General features: G+C 36.0%; 1 protein-coding gene across 4 annotated transcripts in view; it reads left to right on the forward strand.

The window, feature by feature from the left end:
* Positions 1 to 25,915, forward strand: part of Top3beta (DNA topoisomerase 3-beta) — a 140,492-nt gene extending 114,577 nt beyond the window's left edge. For 3 of the 4 annotated variants that reach the window (XM_076205732.1, XM_076205730.1, XM_076205729.1), the window contains 3 exons: positions 17,335 to 17,490; positions 19,324 to 19,429; positions 25,016 to 25,915. In XM_076205732.1, coding sequence (XP_076061847.1) covers positions 17,335 to 17,490; positions 19,324 to 19,429; positions 25,016 to 25,228 — 475 coding nt within the window. In that variant the 3' untranslated portion in view covers positions 25,229 to 25,915. The remainder of the gene's footprint in view (positions 1 to 17,334; positions 17,491 to 19,323; positions 19,430 to 25,015) is intronic. The other variant, XM_076205733.1, reaches the window with a different exon arrangement.
* The last annotated feature ends 317 nt before the right edge of the window (positions 25,916 to 26,232 follow it).

The raw sequence follows: 26,232 nt of genomic DNA on the forward strand, positions 1-26,232 counted from the left end.
TCTATTGAAAACTGACTTAAAATATTTGCACATAACTTTTGCCATTTCAGTATCTTCTATGTATTCAGTATTCCCATGGCGTAGTTTCATTATTTCCTGCTTGTTTTTCAGTTTCCCAATTACATATCTATAGAATAGTTTTGGCTGATTTTTACATTTATTTATTGTGTCTTTCTCATATTTACGTTTTTCTTCATATTCGTTTCTTTGGTTAACATATAGTTGCCACTTTCTGGGTTTCCTGTCTTTTCTCTATCTCTTCCAAGCTCTGTCTCTTCTATCGTTCACCTCACTGCACCTTCTATTAAACCAATATTTTATGTACACTCTCTCTTGTTTTTGCTTTGGTACATATTTTTTCACTCCTTTGTAAATCTTCATCAGAATCATCCATATTTCTTCCACTTGTGTTTCATCTTTGTAGATTTTTTCCCAGTTTGCTTAGAAAAAAAATTCTTAAGTTTCTCAAAGTCTGCTTTGCTATACATCAGTCTGTCCTTTCTGTGTTTCTCATTTCTCTTTATAGATATTTCCTCTTCTAACTCTAACTCGAGTAGTATATGGTCACTCTTTGCAATTGGTGTCTTGTATTCAATTTTGTCTTCTATTTCAGGTTATGACATAAATATTAGATCTAGTCTTGATGGTTCTTCATTATTTCTAAATCTAGTGCTCATTTTTACCCATTGTGTCATTGTATGTTCCATGGTCATGTCAAGTAATAGATTCCCCCACTGATCTTCTCCACCTTTCACTGTCATCTCTTCCCAGCATACAGTAAAAGCCCTCTTATCCGGCACTCAGGTATCCGGCAACTTCAATTATCCAGCACATTTTTTTCCGAGCATTTAAAATTTATAAAAATCTATATGAAATCAATACAAATCGAAAAAATTTCCTGCATGAGGCTCTAATTGTTCCCACAGTTACCAGAGCGCACCACTGTCTGAGTCAGTTTCGTGCCACCCGCCACAGCCCACTGCCCATGCTGTTCAGTCTCACATGTGCCACGTTTGTGTTTGTCTCCGCTCAGTTTAGCTACATTCTTCCTCAAGTGTCCCCCTGTAAACTTTCATCATGCCCAAGGTTGATAAACGGAAATGTGATGTGCTTACACTTAGGCAGAAGGTGGACATTTGCAAATGTTTAGAGAAAGGGGAAAACAGAAAAATACTCATGGACAAATTCAGTATAGGCTCATCAACCATCTACAATATTAAGGCCCAATAGAAGAAGTTACGTGAGTTTATGAAGGGGACAGATACCCCAAAAGCTGCTGAAAACTGTCACACTTTACAATATCAGTGTGGGGACATGATTGACTGAGTGTTGTACGAGTGGTTTTGCCTGAAAAGATCCGAACGAGTATCAATAACAGGCCCCACGCTGCAAGAAAAAGGACGCGACCTAGCAAAGAAGATTGGTGAAGCAGAAACATGCCAGTTCTCAGATGGTTGGCTACACCGATTCAAGACTCGGCATGGAATAAGGAGGAAAAAACTGCAAACAAGCTGACATATGAAACTATTTTAAAGTGTAAGGGAAAGAAAGAGCGGCAAACAAGTACAGAGGATAGTGATAAACTGGAGGTGGTTTTGTTTGTTTATGTGCTTTTTTTATGTTTAGTTAAATATTTATGTTATGTTAAATGTTAATAGTGAATAAATTGAGTTGATTGTAGGCATAGTGTTTTTGTAACCCTTCACATATTTTAGTAACCCCTTCAGAAAAGAAAAGTACAGAGAAGGTTAGTGTCTAGTGATGAAATGTATGTTGGCAAGTGAGGTCGTGACGCCACAATCATGTGATGCTTTGTTTATGTTACGATATGTAATACTATATGTTAATTGACATTGATAGTGAGTAAAGGGGGTGATTGTAGACATATCTCTGTACCCCTTCACTTACTTTAGCAACCCCTTCAAGTATCTGGAATTTTTGAGTATCCGGCATGCCTTTGGTCCCAGTGATGCCGGATAAGAGAGCTTTTACTGTAATTCTTTGCAATTAAAGTCACCCATGAGTACTGCGTTACTTCCATCCATTAGCATCTCGTTTAATGAAGATTTAGTATCATTTAACATTTTGAAGTGATCTGTCTCTGTCCAAGACCCAGTTTTATGTATGTGTACCTAGTTGTATCTTATGGGAAGGATACACTCGTGGTGTTCCAACTCTGTATCTTGCCATATCTAATTTGCTCTTAAATTCTTGTATTGTTTTTGCATACACTATTGTTTTGTCTAGTATGTTCCATACATCCACCACAGGCCTCTTCTATAACTGGCCTTTTTGAGTTTCCTACCATGTCCTCTTGTGTTTCTCTTATCCCAATTTAGTAAGTCATCTCTATCAAGGATTTCCACACCTCATAATTCTGTAGATGGTCAACAAGTCACCTCTTTCTCTTCTTTGTTCCCAAGTCGGTAGTTCTAGTTTTGACAATCTTTCTTCATATGACATTTTTGATAGTGTTGGGGCCATCTTTGTAGTTGCTCTCTGGACTCTCTCACTCTTCCTTATATTCTTTTTAGTATTGGGTGACTATAATGTTGCTGCATACTCCAATCTAAGCCATATCAGTGTGACTATTATTTTCATTACCATTTTCTCATCCAAGTAAGTAAAAGACACTTTTATTGATCTTAACAAGTTATAGGTTTTGCTGACAATTTTGTTTATATGTTTGTCATGGGACATATCTTCTGTGATGAACACCCCCAGGTCTTTTTGAGATCCCACTTTCATTATTTCCTATGCACCAATTTCATATTGTGCTGATATCCTTTTACTTTTTCCAAATTCCATTATGGTACATTTCTTAATGTTAAACTTCACTTCCCACTTCTGACTGCATTCCCAAACCCTATTCAGATATCTTTGTAGTAAGTTACAGTCAGTTTCAGCACTAACAATTTTGCATCATCGGCAAAGAAACTCGTGTAACATTCCACATCTTCGTTCATGTCATTCACATAGAGAACATTATTGGAGCCAATACTGATCCTTGTGGGACTCCACTAATTACCTCTTCCCAATTAAAACTCTTATCTCTGAGCACTACTCTCATTTTTTTTTTTTTTCTGGGCAAAAAGTCCTCCATCCATTTCAATAGTTTACTTTGTATCCCTCCTATGGTTTCCAGTTTTCTTTATAGTTTTTTGTGTGGGACTTTATCAAAAGTTTTTTGTAGATGTAGGAACAGACAATCAACCCATTCATCCCAAAGACATAAGAGATAAAGCTTGAAAAAGATAGAGAAAAGACAAAAAAAACTAGAAAGTGGCAAATATTAATCAAAGGAACAAATGTGCAAAAATACTCAGGGAAGAAATAAGAAACTATGAAAGACAATAGAAAAATGTAAGGATCAGCCAAAACTACTCTAGATATGTAAATGGGAAACTAAAAAATAAACAGGAAATAGTGAAACTAGGCCAATATACAGAAATGGCTGAAATCATGAGCAAACACTTTAAGTCAGTTTTCACTAGAGAAATAATGCAACATTGGGATGAAGGGAGAGAAGTGACCCCCCCATGAGGGACATGATAGTAACATGGAAAGATATAATGGATCAAATAATGAACCTTGATGTCAGGAAATTTCACGGTCTGGGCAGAATAGCATATTGGATATTAAAAGAGTGTAAAGAAGAACTAACAGACAAAATATATAACATAATAAGTTGCTCACTCAAAGAAGGAAAAATACCAGAAGACTGGAAAAATGCTGATATAGTACCAATTTATAAAGGAGGAAATAAAGAAGATTCAACAAATTACAGACCTGTTTCCCATACAAGCACGGTAGACGAAATTTGTGAAAAGTTATAAAAACTAAATGGATAAAACATCTGGAGAACAATTTACTAAATCTGATACAATTTGGATTTAGACAGAGAAGATCATGTACCACAAATTTGATCTGTTTTTACTCAAAACTACTAGGCATAATACAATACAATATTGGTACAATATTTGCTCTTTTCCAATCTTGTGGTACTTTTCCTTCTTTGAGTAAGAAGTCAATTATCTTCTGTATTTTGTCTGTAAGTTCATCTATACATTCTTTCAATATCCAGTTCACTATTCCATTGGGCCCATATGACTTTGATGTTTCGATTCCTTAGTGCCCTGCTAACCCTAGTTTATCTTTCCCACAATCCTGCTTATATGTCTGTCAGGTGACAGGCTGTCTTTTTTTTTTTTTTGTCTTTTATCAACACTACCAAATCTTTCTCCTTTATTTTTTTGTTATGGGCTCACTTCCCAAGGAATAGTTTAAGGATGGGTTTTTCAGCTATTGCCTATTTCCAGTGTTTTGCATCTTTTGGTATTGAAATTAATTTTTCATTTTTGATTCAGACAAAAATAGTGTCTAGATCTTTTTCAGGAAAAAAAAATACTTTTTTTTTTCAGAGCCATTTTTCATTCCCCCCCCCCACCAGAGCCATTTTTTTAATTACCAGAGCGATTTTTTATACTTCCAGAGTCATGTTTTTGCGGGTTCGATTTCTTAATATGTTGGCATCCCAGTTGAAACTGATCGGCACAGTGCCTCTGTTTCCACTGGCAGTGGTTGGGGGTGGAAATGCACAACAAGCCTTGCAATACACCATTAAGAGTACCTTCGCTGCCCCGATCCACTTCAAGCCAATCTAGGTTCCACGAGCGTATAGTAGATTCATGCTTTATTGGCTTTCGTTTTCCTTGGCCTTTGCCCGTAGAGTTTGAATTAGGCTTTGCTGGTCCAGAAGTGGTTCCTGCCGTCAAAACACTCTCCCTCGATTCTGAAAAGACTGAATCTGAGGGCAAACCATCTTCACTCATCTTCACTCGCTTAACTAGAAATCGCTCCATGATGTACGATCATCGAAAGTTTGGCACAGACGTGACGTACAAACGTAGACCTAGCTACCATAAAGCTAAGCTAGCTAACAAATAATTTTTTATTTTTGTATTTTTTATTCTCCCTACAAAGATTAATATTTATGAACTAAATATATAATTATCAAATGTTCATATTTATACTTAAATTTATTTACTTTCAATTACTAACCAAACATTTGATTCTAATTTGTTTTCTCATAAATACGCAACCGAGGTTATAAATGGGATTTCCCAGTTTCCCTCGTAGGCCCCGAGCGAGTTTGCATATGTACAGTGTACGTATGCATGCAGTGATGTGGTATTGGGTATGGTGCATTGTACATGTAGTCAGTGCGTTGATTGGGCAGCTAGCTGCATGCAACCAATGAACTTCCCTGCATACAGGTACCATGCAATTCAAAACTAGTGACATTATGTAGCACAGTAGTTGTGTAGAGTCTAGTCAACATGTACTATTATACGCACGCATGCAGCTGATACAAAGCTAGGCTAGGTAAGCCATTGAACTCTAGCAGCTATACCGCGTACACACACATACGTACATCAACAAATTAAAGTTGATTGATGCGCTGCGTTTATGATATCGATTGATAATGCAATGATTGATCACGGGTAAGTTGTGTTTGCTCTGATCCTTTCATCAATGGTGATGGGATTCAGGGATTGCCAAATGATGGATAATGCATGAAAAACGTTGAATCTTGCCGCGGGAGCAATTTTTTTTGTGGGGGATCGTTCCCACTATTGGATTTGCGAGAGCGACATTGGAACTTTCCCAAACGAAATTGCACATTACTCCTGTGTATTTTTTTGCTGATCTTTTTGTAATAGTGTATAGTCATAATTTCTCACTCTTCTCATGATTTTGTACCTGTGAACATGTTGGTATAGCTTGTTGAACCTTCCATCATGTCATTGACATAAATAAGAAACATTACACAGCTCAGAATTTTTTTTTTTTTGCATTGGTATTATCTATTTTAAATGTAATGATTTCAATTTTTTTTTTTTTTTTTTTTTTTTTTCAATCCAGGTATTTCAAAATATCAAAATTTTATCTTGTCTCACTGGCACTGTCATCTATAAGAAGAAATGTGTGATTAAACTTGCATTAAATTAGGTGATGAATAAAAAAAAAAGAAAATGTTACATAGTCTAGATTTAGGTAAAAAATTGGTTGCAATGAAGATACAAAGCTCATTTACATTCTAGTCAGGCAGGAATTTGAGCTTGAAGCTCTTGTTTTTGTGGACTGTCTCAGGGTAGTCTTGTTTAATGTTCCAGCCGTAGTCTGCCATCATATGTTTGTCCCGTCTCCCTTGGTAGTGCTCCTCCATAGTCTTGAGGTCGTGATGGCACAGCTTGCCTTGCTCATCACTCACTGCCCCTAAGTTCTCAGGAAATCTATCAAGATGACTGTATAAGAAATGGAGTTTGACATGTTGCATCCAAGGTTATAAAAAGCTGACAACAAGGCTGTTACAAGGGTTTCATACAGCCTTTTTATTATTGAGAAAGTTTTCCATTCCTGCCACAAATGAAATCCACATTCTCCTTTCCTTATTCATCTTTCTAACAGTCTTGATCACATACAAATGCACGAATCTGTGGTCCATCAAACAAACCTGCCTTGATCTTCTCAAATGACAAAGCAGGAAAAACCAAGACTGTGTTGGAAGCATTCACTGCCAGCATTAAATGATCTGACAAACTGTTTCATCAGGCCCAGCTTGATTTAGAGAGGAGGAAATATGATCTTTTCTCAACTGATAATTGGATCATTGACAATATATGGTAAATCACCTTCGAGAGTCTCAAGAAAGGGCCACTCTTTCTGGAATGCTTGTCTCTAGCTTGGCTGTCCCATATGCAAAGAAAGCAGGGATACTTTGTAAATCCTCTTTGTTGACCAAGGAAGAAGTTCATGATTTTGAGGTCCCCACAAATTGTCCAGTTGTGCTTGTGATATTTTGATAGGTCCATCATAATTTTAAAGTCGTTATACTCCTCTCATAAACACACACAATGACCTACTGGAACAGCTGCATAGACATTGCCATTATGTAGTAGAACATACTTCAGGCTGCACTTAGAACTATCTAGAAATAATCTCCAATCATTTGGATTATACAATGGAATCCTAGATATTATGGCAATAAACAAATTTAGTCACCTCTTTAAAAAAAAAAAAAAAATACACAAAAATCTGTTCCTGATTTTGGAAGTATGAAACTTGTGATTTGGTTCAGTAGAGACTTTTTTACAACACTATGGACACCCAGTACTAAAAAGAATATAAAGAAATTCGAATACAAAGAGCAATGACAAAGATGGCACCAACTCTCTCCAAATTAACATAGGAACAAAGGTTGTCCAAATTGGAACTACCAACTCTGAAACAAAGAAGAGAAAGAGGAGATCTACTGACTATAGAATCATGAAAGGAATGGAAATCCTAGATAGAGATGATTTATTAAAATGGGACAATGGAAAAACAAGAGGACATGAAAAGAAACTCAAGAAGGATAATTCCAGGTATCTACTACGTAGAGTGGTGGATATCTGGAATAAATTAGATAAAGAAACTGTGTGTGTGCAAACACTATTCAAGATTTTAAGAAAAAAACTTGATGCTGAAAGATACAAAGACGGGTCACTACGAGTATAGTTCCCTTCCCATATTATACAACTAGGTAAATACACGAATGCAACACACGCACACACACACACAAAAAGAGAGAGGAGATTTAATAACTATTTACAGAATCATGAAAGGAATAGAAACTATTGATAGAGAGGATCTAATAAAATGGGATGATAAAAATACAAGAGGACACGGAAAGAAAATCAAGAAAGACAGCTATAGAAGAGATCTGAAAAAGAACAGCTTTCCTCACAGAGTAATAGATATTTGGAACAAGTTAGATGAGAAAATGGTGAGTGTAAAAACAATACATAAACTTAAAAACAGTTCAGATAAAATGAGATATGAAGATGGGACTCCACGAGCATAGCTCCCATTCCCGTAAAATACAACTGTAAATACACAGACGTTGGTTGAAGTGACAACAAAGTTTGGAACTCCAAGAAAACTGCAAGTTTCATCAATCTCAACAATGAGGTAGTACCTTTGTTGTATTAATAGGGAATGGGAAAGCTTGTGGTGTAGTGGGAAGGTGAAGAAAATTGAGAAGGGGAGGGATTACTGAGGGAAATGGAAGGAAATGAGGAAGGGGATGAAGGGGCCCAGGAAGTCAGACAGCATGTCAACAAGAGAGGGGCAGACGACAGTGTTGATGTCAGAGATTAGTAAAAATGTAAAAATTAGAAATATAGATAAGAGCAGTGCAATGGAAGGTGAAGATAATTATTTCCATGGATTTAATGAGGGAGGAAATGACAACCTCCCCCGACTAGTAAATCTAGAGGAGAAACTAAAAGAAATGAACGAAACATGGGAGGTTAGGTTTAACCAATTAACTCTAGTTACCCAAAGAGTTGATAAACTTGAAGAACTAAAGAGAATCAAAACCTAACTAAAGAAATAGAAGAATTAAAAAGACAGTTAAGAGAAGTAAAAGAAGAGAATGAGGAATTAAAGAGGAATAATAAAGAGAATAAAGAGTCCATAGCAAAAGAGGTAAGTGGTTGGAAAAAGTACAAGAGAACAATAAAATTTAATTTAGAGGTATAATGGAAAGAACTAAAGAGAGTCAAAACCTAATTAAAGAAATAGAAGAAGTAAAAAGACAGTTAAGAGAAGTAAATGAAGAGAATGAGGAATTAAAGAGGAATGATAAAGAGAGTAAAGAGTCCATAGCAAAAGAGGTAAGTGGTCGGAAAAAAGTACAAGAGAACAATAAAATTTAATCTAGAGGTATAATGGAACAGCAGATGAAAGAACAAACTAAGGGCACAGTTATTATAGTGATGAAGGAGGAGAATATAGTAAGATACTTAGCGGATAAAAAGAAATGTATAATTATATTAGGGATGGAAGAGAAGTATAATCCAAATAGGACTACAAGAATAAAGGAGGAAAACGAAAAAGTAAATAAGATGTTAGAAGTAGTTCAAGAAGATGAACCAGAAACAGGGAAAGAAATAGAAGAAATATATAGGCTAGGGAAATACAATACAGATAAGACCAGACCAATTAAGTGACCAATATAAACAGGTATGGATAAAAAGAGAAATGAATAAAGAGGAAAGAGAGGATGAGAAAACAAAAAGACTAGAAGCTAAGGGGACAAAACGAGAAAAGAACAGAATCAGAAAAAGAGAAATTCTACTTGAGAGTAGTTAATATGAAAGTGAGGAAATGGTTCAAAGCAGAGAAAAACAGAAGGGAAAAAGAAAACAATGGAAGTAGCAGAAAATTAAAAGTGTCTTACACTAATATAGATGGCTTAATAACAGGCTTGAATGAACTGAATGATTACCTGAAGGAAAAAGAACAGGACATAATGGGAATTGTAGAGACAAAATTGAAAGGTTCACTACCACCCAACAGTGTAGGACATGGTGCATATAATTATTGGATTAGAAACAGAGAGGTAAAACAAGGGGGTGGAGTTATGTTCCTGACTAAGAAGGATATAAATGTGAGGAATGTCACATATGGAAAGAATAGAGATGATTATGATGGAAGTGGAGGAAAAGGATAGGAAGAGCAGGAAGTTTGTAGTAAATAATGTGCCTCCTAAAACAGCTTCGTGGGAAGAGAAAGAACACAAAAATATGTTAGAAGACACAAGGATAACACTAAGATACTGGAAGATGGAGGAAGAATAGTTATAATGGGTGACTTTAATTGTAAAGAAATCTGCTGGGAAGAGATGACAGTGAAGGGTGGAGATGACCTATGGGGAAACGTACTACTTGATATGATTATAGAACATACAATGACGCAGTGGATACAAGAGAATACTAGGTATAGAAATGAGGAAGAACCATCGAGACTGGACCTAATAATCACATCAGAACCCGAAATAGTGGACAAGATTAAATATAAGACACCAATAAGTAAAGTGACCACATATTGGTTGAACTGGAACTAAATGAGAAAAATACATGAACAAAATTAACAGTATAGAAAGGGAAGTTGATGTATGAAAAAAAAAGATAATAAGATAAGAGAATTCTTTCAAAAAGCAGACTGGGAAAGAATACACAAGGAAGAAACAACAGTAGAAGAGAAATGGAATATTTTGACAAAAATTCATAAAGGAGTGGAAAAGTATGTCCCTAGACAAAAACAAGAAAAATAATATGTAATGGGTTGGTACAACAAAAGATGTAGGGAGTTAAGAGACAAAAGGGATAAAGCTTGGATATAATGGAAAAAAGACAAAAGACCTGAAAAATGGAAAATATATAATTATAGAAATGAATATGCACAGGTGTGCAGAGAAAAAAAGAGAAAATACGAAAAAGATGTCAAAGAAAAATGTAAAGACCAACCAAAACTATTTTACAGATTTGTAAACAACAAACTGAAAAACAAACAAGAATTAGAGAAACTATGACAAGGAGCAGTTGAATACACAGAGGAAATAGAAATGGCAGAAATTATGAACAAGCATTTTAAATCTGTGTTTACGAGGGAGAACATACAACCTAGAGATATCGAGTGGGAGGAGAAAGTCCCCCTATGAAAGAGAAGTATCAAGGAATGAAATAATGAATCACTTGAGTAAACTTGATATCAGAAAATCGCATGGACCAGATGAAATGGCAAACTGGATTTTGAGAGAATGCAGGAATGAACTAACAGACAAAATACATAGTCTAATAAATAGTTCATTGAAAGAAGGAAAAGTTCCAGAAGATTGGAAAAGAGCAAATATAGTACCAATATATAAAGGGGGAAACAAGGAAGACCCTACTAACTATAGACCAGTTTCTCTTACAAGTATGATAGTTAAAATTTGTGAAAGAATAATCAAAATTAGATTGGTAAGGCGTTTGGAAAAAAAACAATGTACTAAATCCAAGGCAATTTGGATTTAGAAAAGTAGGTAAAAGGCACTTTTATTGCTCTCAGTAAGTTGTAGGTTTCACTGACAATCTTGTTTATATGTTTGTCTGGGGACATATCTTTTGTGATAATCACTCTCAGGCCTTCTTCAGATCCTTCTTAACTTCTTTTTCACAAATTTTATACCTTCCAGGTATCCTTTTTTTTTTTTTTTTACTTTTTCCAAACTTCATTATGCTACATTTTTCTGTGTTGAATTTCACTTCCCACTTATGACTCCATTCCCAAACCCTGTTTAGATCTCTCTGTAATGATTCGCAGTCTGTTTCAGTATTCACTTTCTTCAACAATTTTGCATCATCTGCAAAGCTCATATAACTTTCTACTCCCATGTCATTCATGTAAATGGCAAACATTATTGGAGCCAGTACTGATCCTTGTGGGACTCCACTAATTACCTCTTCCCAAATAGAAGTCTTGTCTCTGAGCACTACCCTCATTCTTCTTTCATACAAAAAGTCCTCCATCCACTTCTGTAGTTTACCTTGTATCCCTCGTATGGTTTCCATCTTTTTGAATACTGTAGTTTTTTTGTGGGGGACTTTATCAAAAGCTTTTTGTAGATCTAGGAAAATGCAATCAGGCCATTCATCCCTTTCTTGTATTATATCTAGTAGCCTTGAGTAAAAATCAGATCAAATTTGTGGTATTTACCTAGTATTTTATAGGACGAGAGCTATGCTTGTATTGACCCATTTTCGTATCGCTCCACATCCAGTTAGTTCTGGCATTCCTTGTCTGAATCCAAATTGTCTCGGATTTAGTATATTATTCTCTTCCAGATGTTTTATCCTTCTGTCTTTTATAACTTCACAGATTTTTGCTACTGTGCTTGTAAGGGAAACTTGCCTGTAATTTGTTGGGTCTTCCTTATTTCCTACTTTATAGATTGGATACAATATCAGCATTTTTCTAGTCTTGTGGCATTTTTCCTTCTTTGAGTGAACAACATATTTTATATATTTCGTCTACTAGTTCTTTACATTCTTTTAATATCCAATTTGCTATTCCATCCAGGCCATGTGATTTTCTGACATCAAGGTTTGGTATTTGATCCATTATTTATTTGCACGTTATTATTATTTCCTTCATGGGGGGGATTTCACTTCTCTTCCTTCAACCTGTGGTTTTACTTTTTCTCTATTGAAAACTGACTTAAAATATTTGCACATAACTTTTGCCATTTCAGTATCTTCTATGTATTCAGTATTCCCATGGCGTAGTTTCATTATTTCCTGCTTGTTTTTCAGTTTCCCAATTACATATCTATAGAATAGTTTTGGCTGATTTTTACATTTATTTATTGTGTCTTTCTCATATTTACGTTTTTCTTCATATTCGTTTCTTTGGTTAACATATAGTTGCCACTTTCTGGGTTTCCTGTCTTTTCTCTATCTCTTCCAAGCTCTGTCTCTTCTATCGTTCACCTCACTGCACCTTCTATTAAACCAATATTTTATGTACACTCTCTCTTGTTTTTGCTTTGGTACATATTTTTTCACTCCTTTGTAAATCTTCATCAGAATCATCCATATTTCTTCCACTTGTGTTTCATCTTTGTAGATTTTTTCCCAGTTTGCTTAGAAAAAAAATTCTTAAGTTTCTCAAAGTCTGCTTTGCTATACATCAGTCTGTCCTTTCTGTGTTTCTCATTTCTCTTTATAGATATTTCCTCTTCTAACTCTAACTCGAGTAGTATATGGTCACTCTTTGCAATTGGTGTCTTGTATTCAATTTTGTCTTCTATTTCAGGTTATGACATAAATATTAGATCTAGTCTTGATGGTTCTTCATTATTTCTAAATCTAGTGCTCACTTTTACCCATTGTGTCATTGTATGTTCCATGGTCATGTCAAGTAATAGATTCCCCCACTGATCTTCTCCACCTTTCACTGTCATCTCTTCTCAGCATACAGTAAAAGCCCTCTTATCCGGCACTCAGGTATCCGGCAACTTCAATTATCCAGCACATTTTTTTCCGAGCATTTAAAATTTATAAAAATCTATATGAAATCAATACAAATCGAAAAAATTTCCTGCATGAGGCTCTAATTGTTCCCACCGTTACCAGAGCGCACCACTGTCTGAGTCAGTTTCGTGCCACCCGCCACAGCCCACTGCCCACGCTGTTCAGTCTCACATGTGCCACGTTTGTGTTTGTCTCCGCTCAGTTTAGCTACATTCTTCCTCAAGTGTCCCCCTGTAAACTTTCATCATGCCCAAGGTTGATAAACGGAAACGTGATGTGCTTACACTTAGGCAGAAGGTGGACATTTGCAAATGTTTAGAGAAAGGGGAAAACAGAAAAATACTCATGGACAAATTCAGTATAGGCTCATCAACCATCTACAATATTAAGGCCCAATAGAAGAAGTTACGTGAGTTTATGAAGGGGACAGATACCCCAAAAGCTGCTGAAAACTGTCACACTTTACAATATCAGTGTGGGGACATGATTGACTGAGTGTTGTACGAGTGGTTTTGCCTGAAAAGATCCGAACGAGTATCAATAACAGGCCCCATGCTGCAAGAAAAAGGACGCGACCTAGCAAAGAAGATTGGTGAAGCAGAAACATGCCAGTTCTCAGATGGTTGGCTACACCGATTCAAGACTCGGCATGGAATAAGGAGGAAAAAACTGCAAACAAGCTGACATATGAAACTATTTTAAAGTGTAAGGGAAAGAAAGAGCGGCAAACAAGTACAGAGGATAGTGATAAACTGGAGGTGGTTTTGTTTGTTTATGTGCTTTTTTTATGTTTAGTTAAATATTTATGTTATGTTAAATGTTAATAGTGAATAAATTGAGTTGATTGTAGGCATAGTGTTTTTGTAACCCTTCACATATTTTAGTAACCCCTTCAGAAAAGAAAAGTACAGAGAAGGTTAGTGTCTAGTGATGAAATGTATGTTGGCAAGTGAGGTCGTGACGCCACAATCATGTGATGCTTTGTTTATGTTACGATATGTAATACTATATGTTAATTGACATTGATAGTGAGTAAAGGGGGTGATTGTAGACATATCTCTGTACCCCTTCACTTACTTTAGCAACCCCTTCAAGTATCTGGAATTTTTGAGTATCCGGCATGCCTTTGGTCCCAGTGATGCCGGATAAGAGAGCTTTTACTGTAATTCTTGCAATTAAAGTCACCCATGAGTACTGCGTTACTTCCATCCATTAGCATCTCGTTTAATGAAGATTTAGTATCATTTAACATTTTGAAGTGATCTGTCTCTGTCCAAGACCCAGTTTTATGTATGTGTACCTAGTTGTATCTTATGGGAAGGATACACTCGTGGTGTTCCAACTCTGTATCTTGCCATATCTAATTTGCTCTTAAATTCTTGTATTGTTTTTGCATACACTATTGTTTTGTCTAGTATGTTCCATACATCCACCACAGGCCTCTTCTATAACTGGCCTTTTTGAGTTTCCTACCATGTCCTCTTGTGTTTCTCTTATCCCAATTTAGTAAGTCATCTCTATCAAGGATTTCCACACCTCATAATTCTGTAGATGGTCAACAAGTCACCTCTTTCTCTTCTTTGTTCCCAAGTCGGTAGTTCTAGTTTTGACAATCTTTCTTCATATGACATTTTTGATAGTGTTGGGGCCATCTTTGTAGTTGCTCTCTGGACTCTCTCACTCTTCCTTATATTCTTTTTAGTATTGGGTGACTATAATGTTGCTGCATACTCCAATCTAAGCCATATCAGTGTGACTATTATTTTCATTACCATTTTCTCATCCAAGTAAGTAAAAGACACTTTTATTGATCTTAACAAGTTATAGGTTTTGCTGACAATTTTGTTTATATGTTTGTCATGGGACATATCTTCTGTGATGAACACCCCCAGGTCTTTTTGAGATCCCACTTTCATTATTTCCTATGCACCAATTTCATATTGTGCTGATATCCTTTTACTTTTTCCAAATTCCATTATGGTACATTTCTTAATGTTAAACTTCACTTCCCACTTCTGACTGCATTCCCAAACCCTGTTCAGATATCTTTGTAGTAAGTTACAGTCAGTTTCAGCACTAACAATTTTGCATCATCGGCAAAGAAACTCGTGTAACATTCCACATCTTCGTTCATGTCATTCACATAGAGAACATTATTGGAGCCAATACTGATCCTTGTGGGACTCCACTAATTACCTCTTCCCAATTAAAACTCTTATCTCTGAGCACTACTCTCATTTTTTTTTTTTTTTTTCTGTGCAAAAAGTCCTCCATCCATTTCAATAGTTTACTTTGTATCCCTCCTATGGTTTCCAGTTTTCTTTATAGTTTTTTGTGTGGGACTTTATCAAAAGTTTTTTGTATATGTAGGAACAGACAATCAACCCATTCATCCCAAAGACATAAGAGATAAAGCTTGAAAAAGATAGAGAAAAGACAAAAAAAACTAGAAAGTGGCAAATATTAATCAAAGGAACAAATGTGCAAAAATACTCAGGGAAGAAATAAGAAACTATGAAAGACAATAGAAAAATGTAAGGATCAGCCAAAACTACTCTAGATATGTAAATGGGAAACTAAAAAATAAACAGGAAATAGTGAAACTAGGCCAATATACAGAAATGGCTGAAATCATGAGCAAACACTTTAAGTCAGTTTTCACTAGAGAAATAATGCAACATTGGGATGAAGGGAGAGAAGTGACCCCCCCATGAGGGACATGATAGTAACATGGAAAGATATAATGGATCAAATAATGAACCTTGATGTCAGGAAATTTCACGGTCTGGGCAGAATAGCATATTGGATATTAAAAGAATGTAAAGAAAAACTAATAGACAAAATATATAACATAATAAATTGCCCACACAAAGAAGGAAAAATACCAGAAGACTGGAAAAATGCTGATATAGTACCAATTTATAAAGGAGGAAATAAAGAAGACCCAACAAATTACAGACCTGTTTCCCATACAAGCACGGTAGACGAAATTTGTGAAAAAGTTATAAAAACTAAATGGATAAAACATCTGGAGAACAATTTACTAAATCTGATACAATTTGGATTTAGACAGAGAAGATCATGTACCACAAATTTGATCTGTTTTTACTCCTCAAAACTACTAGGCATAATACAATACAATATTGGTACAATATTTGCTCTTTTCCAATCTTGTGGTACTTTTCCTTCTTTGAGTAAGAAGTCAATTATCTTCTGTATTTTGTCTGTAAGTTCATCTATACATTCTTTCAATATCCAGTTCACTATTCCATTGGGCCCATATGACTTTGATGTTTCGATTCCTTAGTGCCCTGCTAACCCTAGTTTATCTTTCCATATCCATAATTTTTTCTATTGCTACTTTCTCTGAAAGCCCAAAAAAACATTACTTGCATAGCTCTGAGTCATCTTCAGAGTGACACTTATACACATTCTCTTTGGGATCACTCCCATTGGTGACTCCCCTCTACTCATATCTAATCCTCTCTTTGTTGGTTCATTATTATTTATTTATTTTTTTACTTTCCTCCATTTCGTGCCAAAAACTGTATATATATATATATATTTTTTCAAATACTGGATTGAATACCTTACCGATCACTCGAGAACACAACCTTACATCCAGAAAATAACTACAAGGTGTTTTTCCTGATTCAAACAACAAAGCGCTAAGTCAGAGCTCAATCGTGTATGTGTAAAACAGAGATGAAAAGGTTGATGAGGATAGTTTGAATGCCGAATCTAAATAAGATTCTTTGGAAAGAGCAAGGAAAGCCTTATTGTATATGAACCTAGCTATATTATGGACCTAAATATCTCCTGCCTTTTGTATTATATATATATATATATATATATATATATATATATATATATATATATATATATATATATATATATACATATACATATATATGTAAACCAGAACCAGTGATGGGCATTTACCAGAGATGGCCTTTCACTGGTAGAGAATATCATCATCCAGTTATATCCAAAGCATATCATTTGCCCTGTGAGATTGGCATCCCAAGCTGAGGCCAAGATATAAGTCTCCTCTGTTTTTCTACCTATTTCCCTCATATGAACTGATCAATTTTACTATGTCCTTCTCTCCCCACTCTCATTTTCATTTTCCTCCTCCTCTCCCTTCCTACCATCCTACATCCTTTCCTCCCTCTTTCAACCTCCTACCATCTCTGTCTCCCTGCCTCTCTACCTACCTACCTCCCTCCTCCATTTTCTTCACTTTTTCTTCCTTCTCTTCCTCCTGCCTTATGTGCTTGGGCTGTTGGGGTAGGCAAGTTACTGTTGGAAATCAGAGAGAAATACAGGATTTAACCCATGGTTAAGTGAATGCAAGACCAATGTTACTGATTGTGCCACTAGTGAATATAGATATACTCAGTATACCTAAAATGTTGTTTTATCCATACAGGGATACAAATAAGGGAAGTGGCTGCAATCTATGCTCCCATCCCACATGTCAGTTTGGGAGAGATAATGTTGGAGTCTCTCTCTGCATGGAGTGTCCCAATGGCATCCTGGTGTTGGATCCTTCTTCAGGACCAAAATGGAAATTAGCATGCAATAGGTAAATATTGTGACTTTTCATGGTTTATATGTGGTGTGTCCATTTAATCTTGCATTAGCATGCTTTTTTTTCTTGGATATATTGAATTTCCAGGTACTGTTTTTTCCATTTAATCATTTATTCATTTATTGGTAGGACCCAATTATGAAAGAGTTATTTACTCAATCTTTGAATCAGTCCATTGCCCTAGGTCTCTTTTGCATAACTGGATTAGCCCATAAGTCACTCAAGGAAGAAATATTTCTGGGTTCTGACTAGTGGGTATTGGCCCAAAAATTAGTTTGAGCAATCATAGAAATTGAGCCTGAAAGTTTTTGCTATCTTACCAAAAGGGTAAATTTTGAGGCATTTCTACGCATATTTTGTGGTATAATTTTTTATCTATCCAAGATAGGGCAACAAATTAGGTACCAAATGAATGAGCAGGATCTCTTCTACATATATCAACCATTAGAATTGATTAATTTTCCCTATGACTTTTAATAGATACAAATTTTTTTAAACTTTTGACTTGGAGACTTGGTTTTTGCATGGAGTTACCAAATTAAAGCATTTTTGATGCTCTTTTGAATGTGTACAATCTGATTAACATTGTACAAAAAAGGCGTGTTATTTATAATATTTATAGAAAAATAACAAAATTCCATATATTTGACACATACAAAGTGGAAAGTATAATTTTGCAACAAGTCAAATTATCAACTGAAACTACCAAAATAATTATGATTATAGGTATCAAAATTATGTTACACAGTCATTTGTTAAGTGTGTGCTTGAAGCTTTTAACCCCTTCCATACGGTGCCGCACACGTAGGCGTCATGGACTTAGATCTCGGTGGCAGCAGCCAATGCCAGCCGTACGACGTGTCGTAATAATACTCGCATCATAAAATATAGTCACCGCTTATATCGATCGTTCTCTCTTCACCCGTGAATTTTGATAACCATAGAAAATGCGATTACAAAAGAATTAGAAAGAATGTCATTATGGAGGGGCGACTACAATAAATATAATCAAGACGCCGATATGGCAGCCTCGCGAATACACTCGCTCCCCATGACGTCTACTTGTGCGGTACCGTATGGAAGTGGTTAAAGTGACGTCTGTTGTATTCCACAGCATGGAGGAGATATTCCCTCTGCTTGGGATCTGTTGTAATGACATTTGCAAATTCACTCATCATCTTAACCCCATGCTCAGTGATGTTATTCACTACTATGAGGTTTCTCACATATTCCAAGGTTTTCTTGTAGTCTTCCTTCCCTGCCCATGATTCAACCCAATCCAGGTGCCAGTCAGCTCCAATGCTGAGGATGTCTAACAGAAGGTGGGATTCTGGACCAATGAGATCTACTAGTGTGGTCTTGGCTGTCACCTTGTGAAACACAGTTTTTCCTCCTTTGAAGTTGTCTGGTTGCTTTATGTAGAGAAGATTCTGTTCTTTCATTTGGTACCTAAGTTGTTGCTCTATCTTAGATAAAAAATTATACTACAAAATATGCTTAGAAATGCCTCAATATTGGTCCTTTTGGTAAGATATAAAAAAAAATTATCCTCCATGCAACAATGCTTCCATACATTCGAGATAAAAATGGATGTGATTTTTTCAGGTCAAAAAGCATAGAAAAAAGTACAGTAATGTATGAAAATGTGAACAAGTTGTTTTTTGAACAGGGCTCCATGTAATGGAGGTGAGGAAGTTGACAGGTTTTGAAAATGAACAGCTTTTCTGTTGTTGATTTGCAGGACCACCACATTCAGGTACATTAGTCACTTGATTCTCTTTATTTCTTGATTTCATTGAAACCTGATTCTTAATTAATATGTTTCAGATGTGATGTTATCATTAATGTGTTTGAGAAAGCCAGCAAAGTACAGATTCTTTCTGAAACATGTGATGAGTGTGGGTCTCAGAATGTTAGTGTGGAATACAAGGAGGTAAGAATTTTCTTAATGTTTTTAGCCAGGATCAGTGTTGCTTGGAAAGTATAGCCTTAAATGTAGCACTTACTTTAATATTAACCATTTAAAGAATGGAGGTTTCTCTCAGTTGAAGAAATTAGTCTCATATTAGCAAAACAATGTAGGCGTAACAGCACTAAGTGAAATAACAGAATTTTTTTAACTTTTTGAGGGGTGGGTCTCTCAGATGAATAAAGTTGCATGGCTCTTTCCAATGAAGAAAATCATCATCCAGAATAAAGTTCCTAAGTTATGTGGTACCCTATGGGTTAACAGGTTCAGCATCTGAAGTCATATTTAATGGTTAAAAGTTTATGTTTTAGCAATGGTATTTGATTATTGAGAATAATCAACTTATTATCTTTAGTAACTGTATTGCCTTGCAATTCGACAATGCACTAATTTCTTGTGAATACTTTATACTCTTGGGTGACATTTAATTTTTTTTTTTCCTTGTTTATTGTAGAGCAAAGGTTTTGGATGATAGTTTTTAGGCTTATAGGAAAATGTGAAATTGGTAACTTTTATAACCAATGCTCTGTTTCAACAAGATTTTGAAAATCAAGCTGAAACAAATTTGATTATCATTGGAGGGTTTGATGGTTATTTTAGCCATCTTTAGGTTGCAGCTTAATGGCAATGTAGTGTAAATACTCTGTTGACTATCAAGACTGCAGTGCCATCACTGCTTTAGCTTGCCTCTCCAGACTGGCTTGTCTTCAGCTGTTTCTCTCCAGTCTTGCAGGTTAGGATTAATTTATACCTCACCACTCCATCAATCCATCAGTATCTTGGTCTTCCTAGTGGGCACCTACCCCTGACTCTTCCTTCCATTGCTGATGATGATATGGTTTAATGTCACACACTCCCCCCCTATTGGGAGGCTAGGACGGTGCCCCTCACAGAGGGCTTTGTAGTATGGAATTTAATGTACCACCCCCTTGGTTCAACTTCGCCAGTGGCAGGATTCGAACCGCCCTCACCTCGACCTTCACTGCAAGTAATGACGCCCTAACCCGCTCAGACAGTGAGCTTCCTCCTTCCATTGCTATCTTTGGCAATCTGGTTTCTTCAGTCACTTCATTGTACAGTGTAGTTTAAATAGCTTATAGAAATATCAAGTAAGACACCACATCCATAGGAGGGCCACTTCATTTGTATTATGACCCTCCTCCTTGTCCCCTTGTGTGAAAAATAGAGAAGGCATGGTGAATCCAATTTGGGCTGCATCAAAATATAATCCATACACTACCATTCTTCACTCACACATATCACCTGCTGTCTCCCTTCCCCACTCAACAGACATCCCCCTCTTGCTCAAAGCCTCTTTCACCCTATGTATTCATCTCATTTTTTGGTCATCCTCTCAAGTTCACTCCATCCACACTCATTTTGCTTATCTTTAATCATTCTTTCCATGTGCCCAAACCATCCCAACAATCTTTTGTCAGCCCTATCTGCCAACTCTCTACCCCCCCCCTGCACTTATCTTCTCATTTTCATTTTCTCTTCTACCAAAAAATTACCTGACGCACCTCCACTCTCTCCCCCAAGAACATGGATATCCAGAACTCTTCCTGTCCTTTCTTTGGATACCACAACATAGTTAATTAATGCCATATCCTTCTCTTTCTCATTCAAGTTGTGTACTCTGAGCACCACTCTGCCTTCAGCCCTTTTTTCTTCCACTCTCATTTTCTCTTCTACCAAAAAATTACCTGACACACCTCCACTCTCTCCTCCAAGAACATGGATATCCAGAACTCTTCCTGTCCTTTCTTTGGATACCACAACATAGTTAATTAATGCCATGTCAACCACCTTTCTATCCTCTACCCTTTCTCATGTACACTTATACTTGACTCTCTTCTCAGACACTATGTTTGCTATTATCAATTTCCTTTCTAAATACATCTCCATCGTCACTTCCCCACTATAATTTTTGCCTGGCACTCCAAACTTGGTTCATCCCCTACTCTAGCATTGACAGTTCCCAACACTACTACATCGACATTCCTCCCAAAACTCTCTGAGAAAATAAAAATAAATCCCTTTCCTCTTCACTTTTCTCATTACTAGGTCCATATGCACTTACAGAAACCCACATCTACTGTCCCAGTTTCACCTTCACCCATTATATATATATATAATATTCTGTTTTCACTTTTTCCAAACACCATTATGCTACACTTCTTAATATTGAAGCTCACTTCCCACTTTTGAGTCCATTTCCAGATTTTGTCTCGGTCTGATTGTAATGAATCACAGTTCTCTTCTGTTCTTACTTTCTTCAATATTTTTGCGTCATCTGCGAAGAAATTCACATAACATTCAACTCCTTCATCCATATTTATGTATATGGCAAACATGATTGGAGCCAGCACTGACCCTTATAGAACACCACTTATCATTTTTTCCCATTTTGAGAATTTGTCTCTAATTACTATCCTCATTTTTCACATATCTATAAAATAGTTGCTGTTGTTCCTTGCATTTTTCTATTATTTTCTTTTCATAATTTCTCTTTTCTTTTCTGTGTATTTTTACATAATCATTTCTTAGTTTCATGTATGTTTACCATTTGCTCAATTTTTTGTCTTTTTTTTCATTTTTTCCATGCTTTGTCTCTTTTATCTTTAGCTTCACTACATTTTTTTTTTTTGTACCAGTTCTGTATTTATGTTCTTTCTTGCTTTTGTTGTGATACATATTTGATCACACCCTCATTGTAAAATTCTTTTAGTATATTCCATTTCTCTTCCATCCTTGTTTCCTCATTTAGGAATTTTTCCCAGTTTGCATCATGAAAGAATTTTTTAAGCTTCTCAAAATTAATTTTGCTGCACATTGGTCTTCCTATTCTATGTTTCTCCTTTCTTCATAGGTCTTTTTGCTCTTTTAGTTTGAATTCTATTAGTACATGGTCACTCTTTCCTATTGGTATTTTGTAATCTATTCTTTCTACAATTTCAAGTTCTTACGTAAGTATTAAATCCAATCTCGAAGGTTCCTCATTGTTTCTGTATTTAGTATTTTCCTTTATCCACTGAGTCATTTTGTATTTAGTGGTCATATCGAGTAGTATGCTGCCCCATATATCCTCTCCACCCCTCACTGTCATTTCTTCCCAACATATTTCTTTTGAGTTAAAATCACCCATAATTACTGTATTTCCTCCTTTCAGTATATCAGTTAGTTCATGTTTAGTATCTTCCAACAATTTGGAATGATCATGTTGTGTCCAGGACTGTGTTTTAGGGGCCACATACACTACAGATTTTCTACTTATGTGGTTGTTTTCTACTATTATAATTGATTCTACATTGTTTTTTTCCTTCTGGTAACTTTGTCACATTTAAGTCTTTCTTGGTCAGAAATAGTACTCCCCCTCCTTGTTTTTCCTTTTTATTCTTCATCCAGCAGTTGTATAGTCCTTGTCCCACAGTGTAAGGTGGTAGATTACCTTTTAGTTTGGTTTCTACTATTCCCATTATGTCCAGTTTTTCTGATGCCAGGTAATCATTTAGTTCATTCAGTCCAGAGATCATTCCATCTATGTTGGTATAGGCTAATTTAAATTTTTTTACTTCTCGTCTTTTTCTGTCTGCTTTGTTTCCTTTTTCGTGATGCACCATTTTCTCAGCCTCAGGTCCACCACTTTCCAAAAAAAATCATTCTTTTCAGCTTCAGTTCTTTTTTCATTTTTTTCCTTCGCTTCATTTCTAAGGTTTTGTTTTTTCTTCAACACTCATTTCTTTCTTTATCCATACATTTTTGTGATTTTCACTGTTTGCTAGTTTTGCTGTTCTGTAGAGTACTTCCTCTGCTGTCATTTGTGACCTAAGTTTTACTTTTAGTGGTCTATATTGCTTTTCTTTTAAGTATCTACCTATTCTATATGTTTCCTCAATTTCTTTATCCAAGGTTTAATCCAACTATGCCAATGGGCATTTTTAGATCACCAGAATGTCATAAGATAACAGTTATTTGAGGCATTCAAACATTTTTTTTGCTGCAAATCTTCTCACTTCAAGAACAAATTTTGTTGGGTGGTACAGTGGTCCAAAAAGGGTAGAAAGAAGATTGGGCAAAACTTGACTTAAAACTGTACTAAAGTTTCTTCTTCTTCCTCCTCCTCCTCCTCCTCCTCCTCCTCCTCCTCCTCTGTTGAAGGTATCTTGGGGACAGTGTCAACTTTGGGTCCTCGAGCAATTCCTTCTTGTTACAGAGTATGTCCTAAATTTTCAGGTCATAGTTGAGCAAACATCACTACTAATCCCATTGTCTAAGTCATTTATATATATAATGAACAATAAGGGATCTGAAACAGTCTTGGTGAAATACCCCATTTGGATTTTACACCATTTATGATGACCTGCTCTTTTCTGTCGCTAATCCATGCTCTAATCAATTCAAACACTGTTCCTCCTATGCCATGGACTTTGACTTTATTTAGTCTCTGGTGGGGTACCTTGTTAAATGGTTTGCTGAAGTCATGGTAAATAACATTGTAACTATCACTGTTATATGACGCTTTGAAGACATTAGTGTAAAAAGATAAAAGATTAGTTACACATGTCTTACCTTGATAATAGATCCCTAAACCAGGACTGATTTCTGAGAGAAGCAAAACATATTACTAATGAACAAATGAGGATAGCTAAGGCCACAAATAACTTGAGTTGCTTTTCTTTTTAGTGTCCATGGCAAAAATAGTAATTGTTGTCTTGAGTTTCATTGAATGGAAACATGCATCCCCACAGGCCCCAGGCCCTCTCACATTGTCAATACAATCTAGTGTGGGACTGTTTTTGTGGGAATGAATTTGTAGTACTAGCAGGAGGAAAGCAGTATCTGGTTGTCAATTCTCTTGAAGTGAATAGGTGGAAGAAAATGCTGTTAAGTTGATAAAGATCTTGAATCCAATTTGAAGAATGAGCGTCAGCCCCATTGGGATGCTTCTCCACATGGAGGTGAAGATGTTGACAGGCTTTGAATATAGGCAGCAAGGTTGTTGGATAATCTTGCAGGATCATGTCATGCAAGTACCTGTTGTTGATCCTTTTGAGATTGTAGACCCCAAATAACTTGTATGTATCCAGATAACCTAGCTTTGTGTTATTGATATGAGTAGCATATAAACAGTAATTAAATAACAAGTCCAACACCAAAACTTGAGTAGGCCAGCTGTGCTTTGCCCACACTGAATAGTCGAAACTGCAGCTAGCAAAGCCACAAAAATCAAAGGTTGACTTTGTTTTATGAGGACCCTTGTACAATAAGGAAATATAGCCACCCAGCATGTATAAGTTCTGCCAGAAATAAGGTCCCAGTACAACTGATTGTACATACATACATATACCAAAGGCTTTTTCCCCCTACATGGGGGGTAGCCAAAAAGAAAAAGGCATAGAAACCACTCCCACCCATTCCATTTCCTATATATTCCACTCCCCTCCACCCTCCTCCCTCCCTCTTATCTTGGCACCTTCTGAATGACGGGTCATCCCTGCATCCTAACTAATTATTATTGTATATTAATATGTCCTTTTCATTTTTCAGGGTAAGAGTAAACTCAAGGACCACAGCTTGACTGCAAGTGGCTGCATCTTCTGTAGTCCTGTATTGACACCACTTGTTGAGAAGCATCGTGCTATCACTGATTCAAGAGGAAAGGGTGGGGGAGCAAGAGGAAGAGGGAGAGGCAGAGGGGCAGGAAGAGGTGGAGGGAGAGGGAAAGGTGGTGGGAGAGGTGGAGGAAGAGGGAGAAGATAATCTGCTTCATCAACTTCTCTATCTACTCCTCCTCCTCCTCCTATTTCTCTTCTTTCTCCTAATTCTCCTCTTCCATCTCCAATTCCTTTTCCTCCTCCTCCTCCTCCTCCCCCCCTTCTCTGTCTCCTCTTCAACCTTTCCTCCCCCTCCTCTTCCCTTCATATAAGATATAAGGAGTTTGGAACCAAGGGTAGGATAACACCATAAGTATGGAAAGGAAGGAAAAGCAGACAAAAAAGTAGTGCACTTGGAATTGTATACGTTGGGAAGAAATTGAATAATTTGATGCTTTGTATTCCATTATGAAACCACCTCAGTAAAGATTGATGCTCCTGTTGTGTTCATCAGGCTACATATTTAAAAATACCAGATCTTTTTGTTAAGCAGCAACCCTTTTAATGTCTAGTCTGATGAAGTTTATGTCTGAGAAGAATACATTACAGTAATTCTTCAGGTGTTTGTTTTTTGTTTCAGTCACTATGTAATGAAATTTATATATTTTACATGTTGAAATTCTTCTTTCAGCTTCCATGACTCATGCAAATTATTCTGGTTAACTTATTGTCAATTAGCTTAAGTTCTTCTAACATAACTGGTAATATTACATGTTGATTGCATTGTTAAGCTAATTGTATTTTTGTTGATTTGAAAAAAGTTATAAATGTGAAAATGAAGGAAATTTTTTTATATCAGTGTTTTTTAACCCTGAAAATAGTGTCTTTACATTGAAGCATTTGAGTATGGTAGTTGTGTGTATTTACATAACTGTATTTACAATAGCCTTGTTATCGACGTGGTTTTGGTATAGAAGATATCAGTAGATACCCAAAACCATTGATATTGATTTTTTATTAATAAGTATCAGCTGGTTTCACTGTTTGTTATGTATTGTTTTATATGCTACTGTTATATGCAACTTATTTCACCATACATATATACCATATTTCACCATACTTATAAGAAATATATTTGTTAAGTCATGAAAAACAATGACTATATATATA

The sequence above is a fragment of the Oratosquilla oratoria genome, chromosome 22 (genome assembly GCF_046742065.1).
Source record: "Oratosquilla oratoria isolate Oo_2021 chromosome 22, ASM4674206v1, whole genome shotgun sequence".
Taxonomy (NCBI): Eukaryota; Metazoa; Arthropoda; class Malacostraca; order Stomatopoda; family Squillidae; genus Oratosquilla; species Oratosquilla oratoria.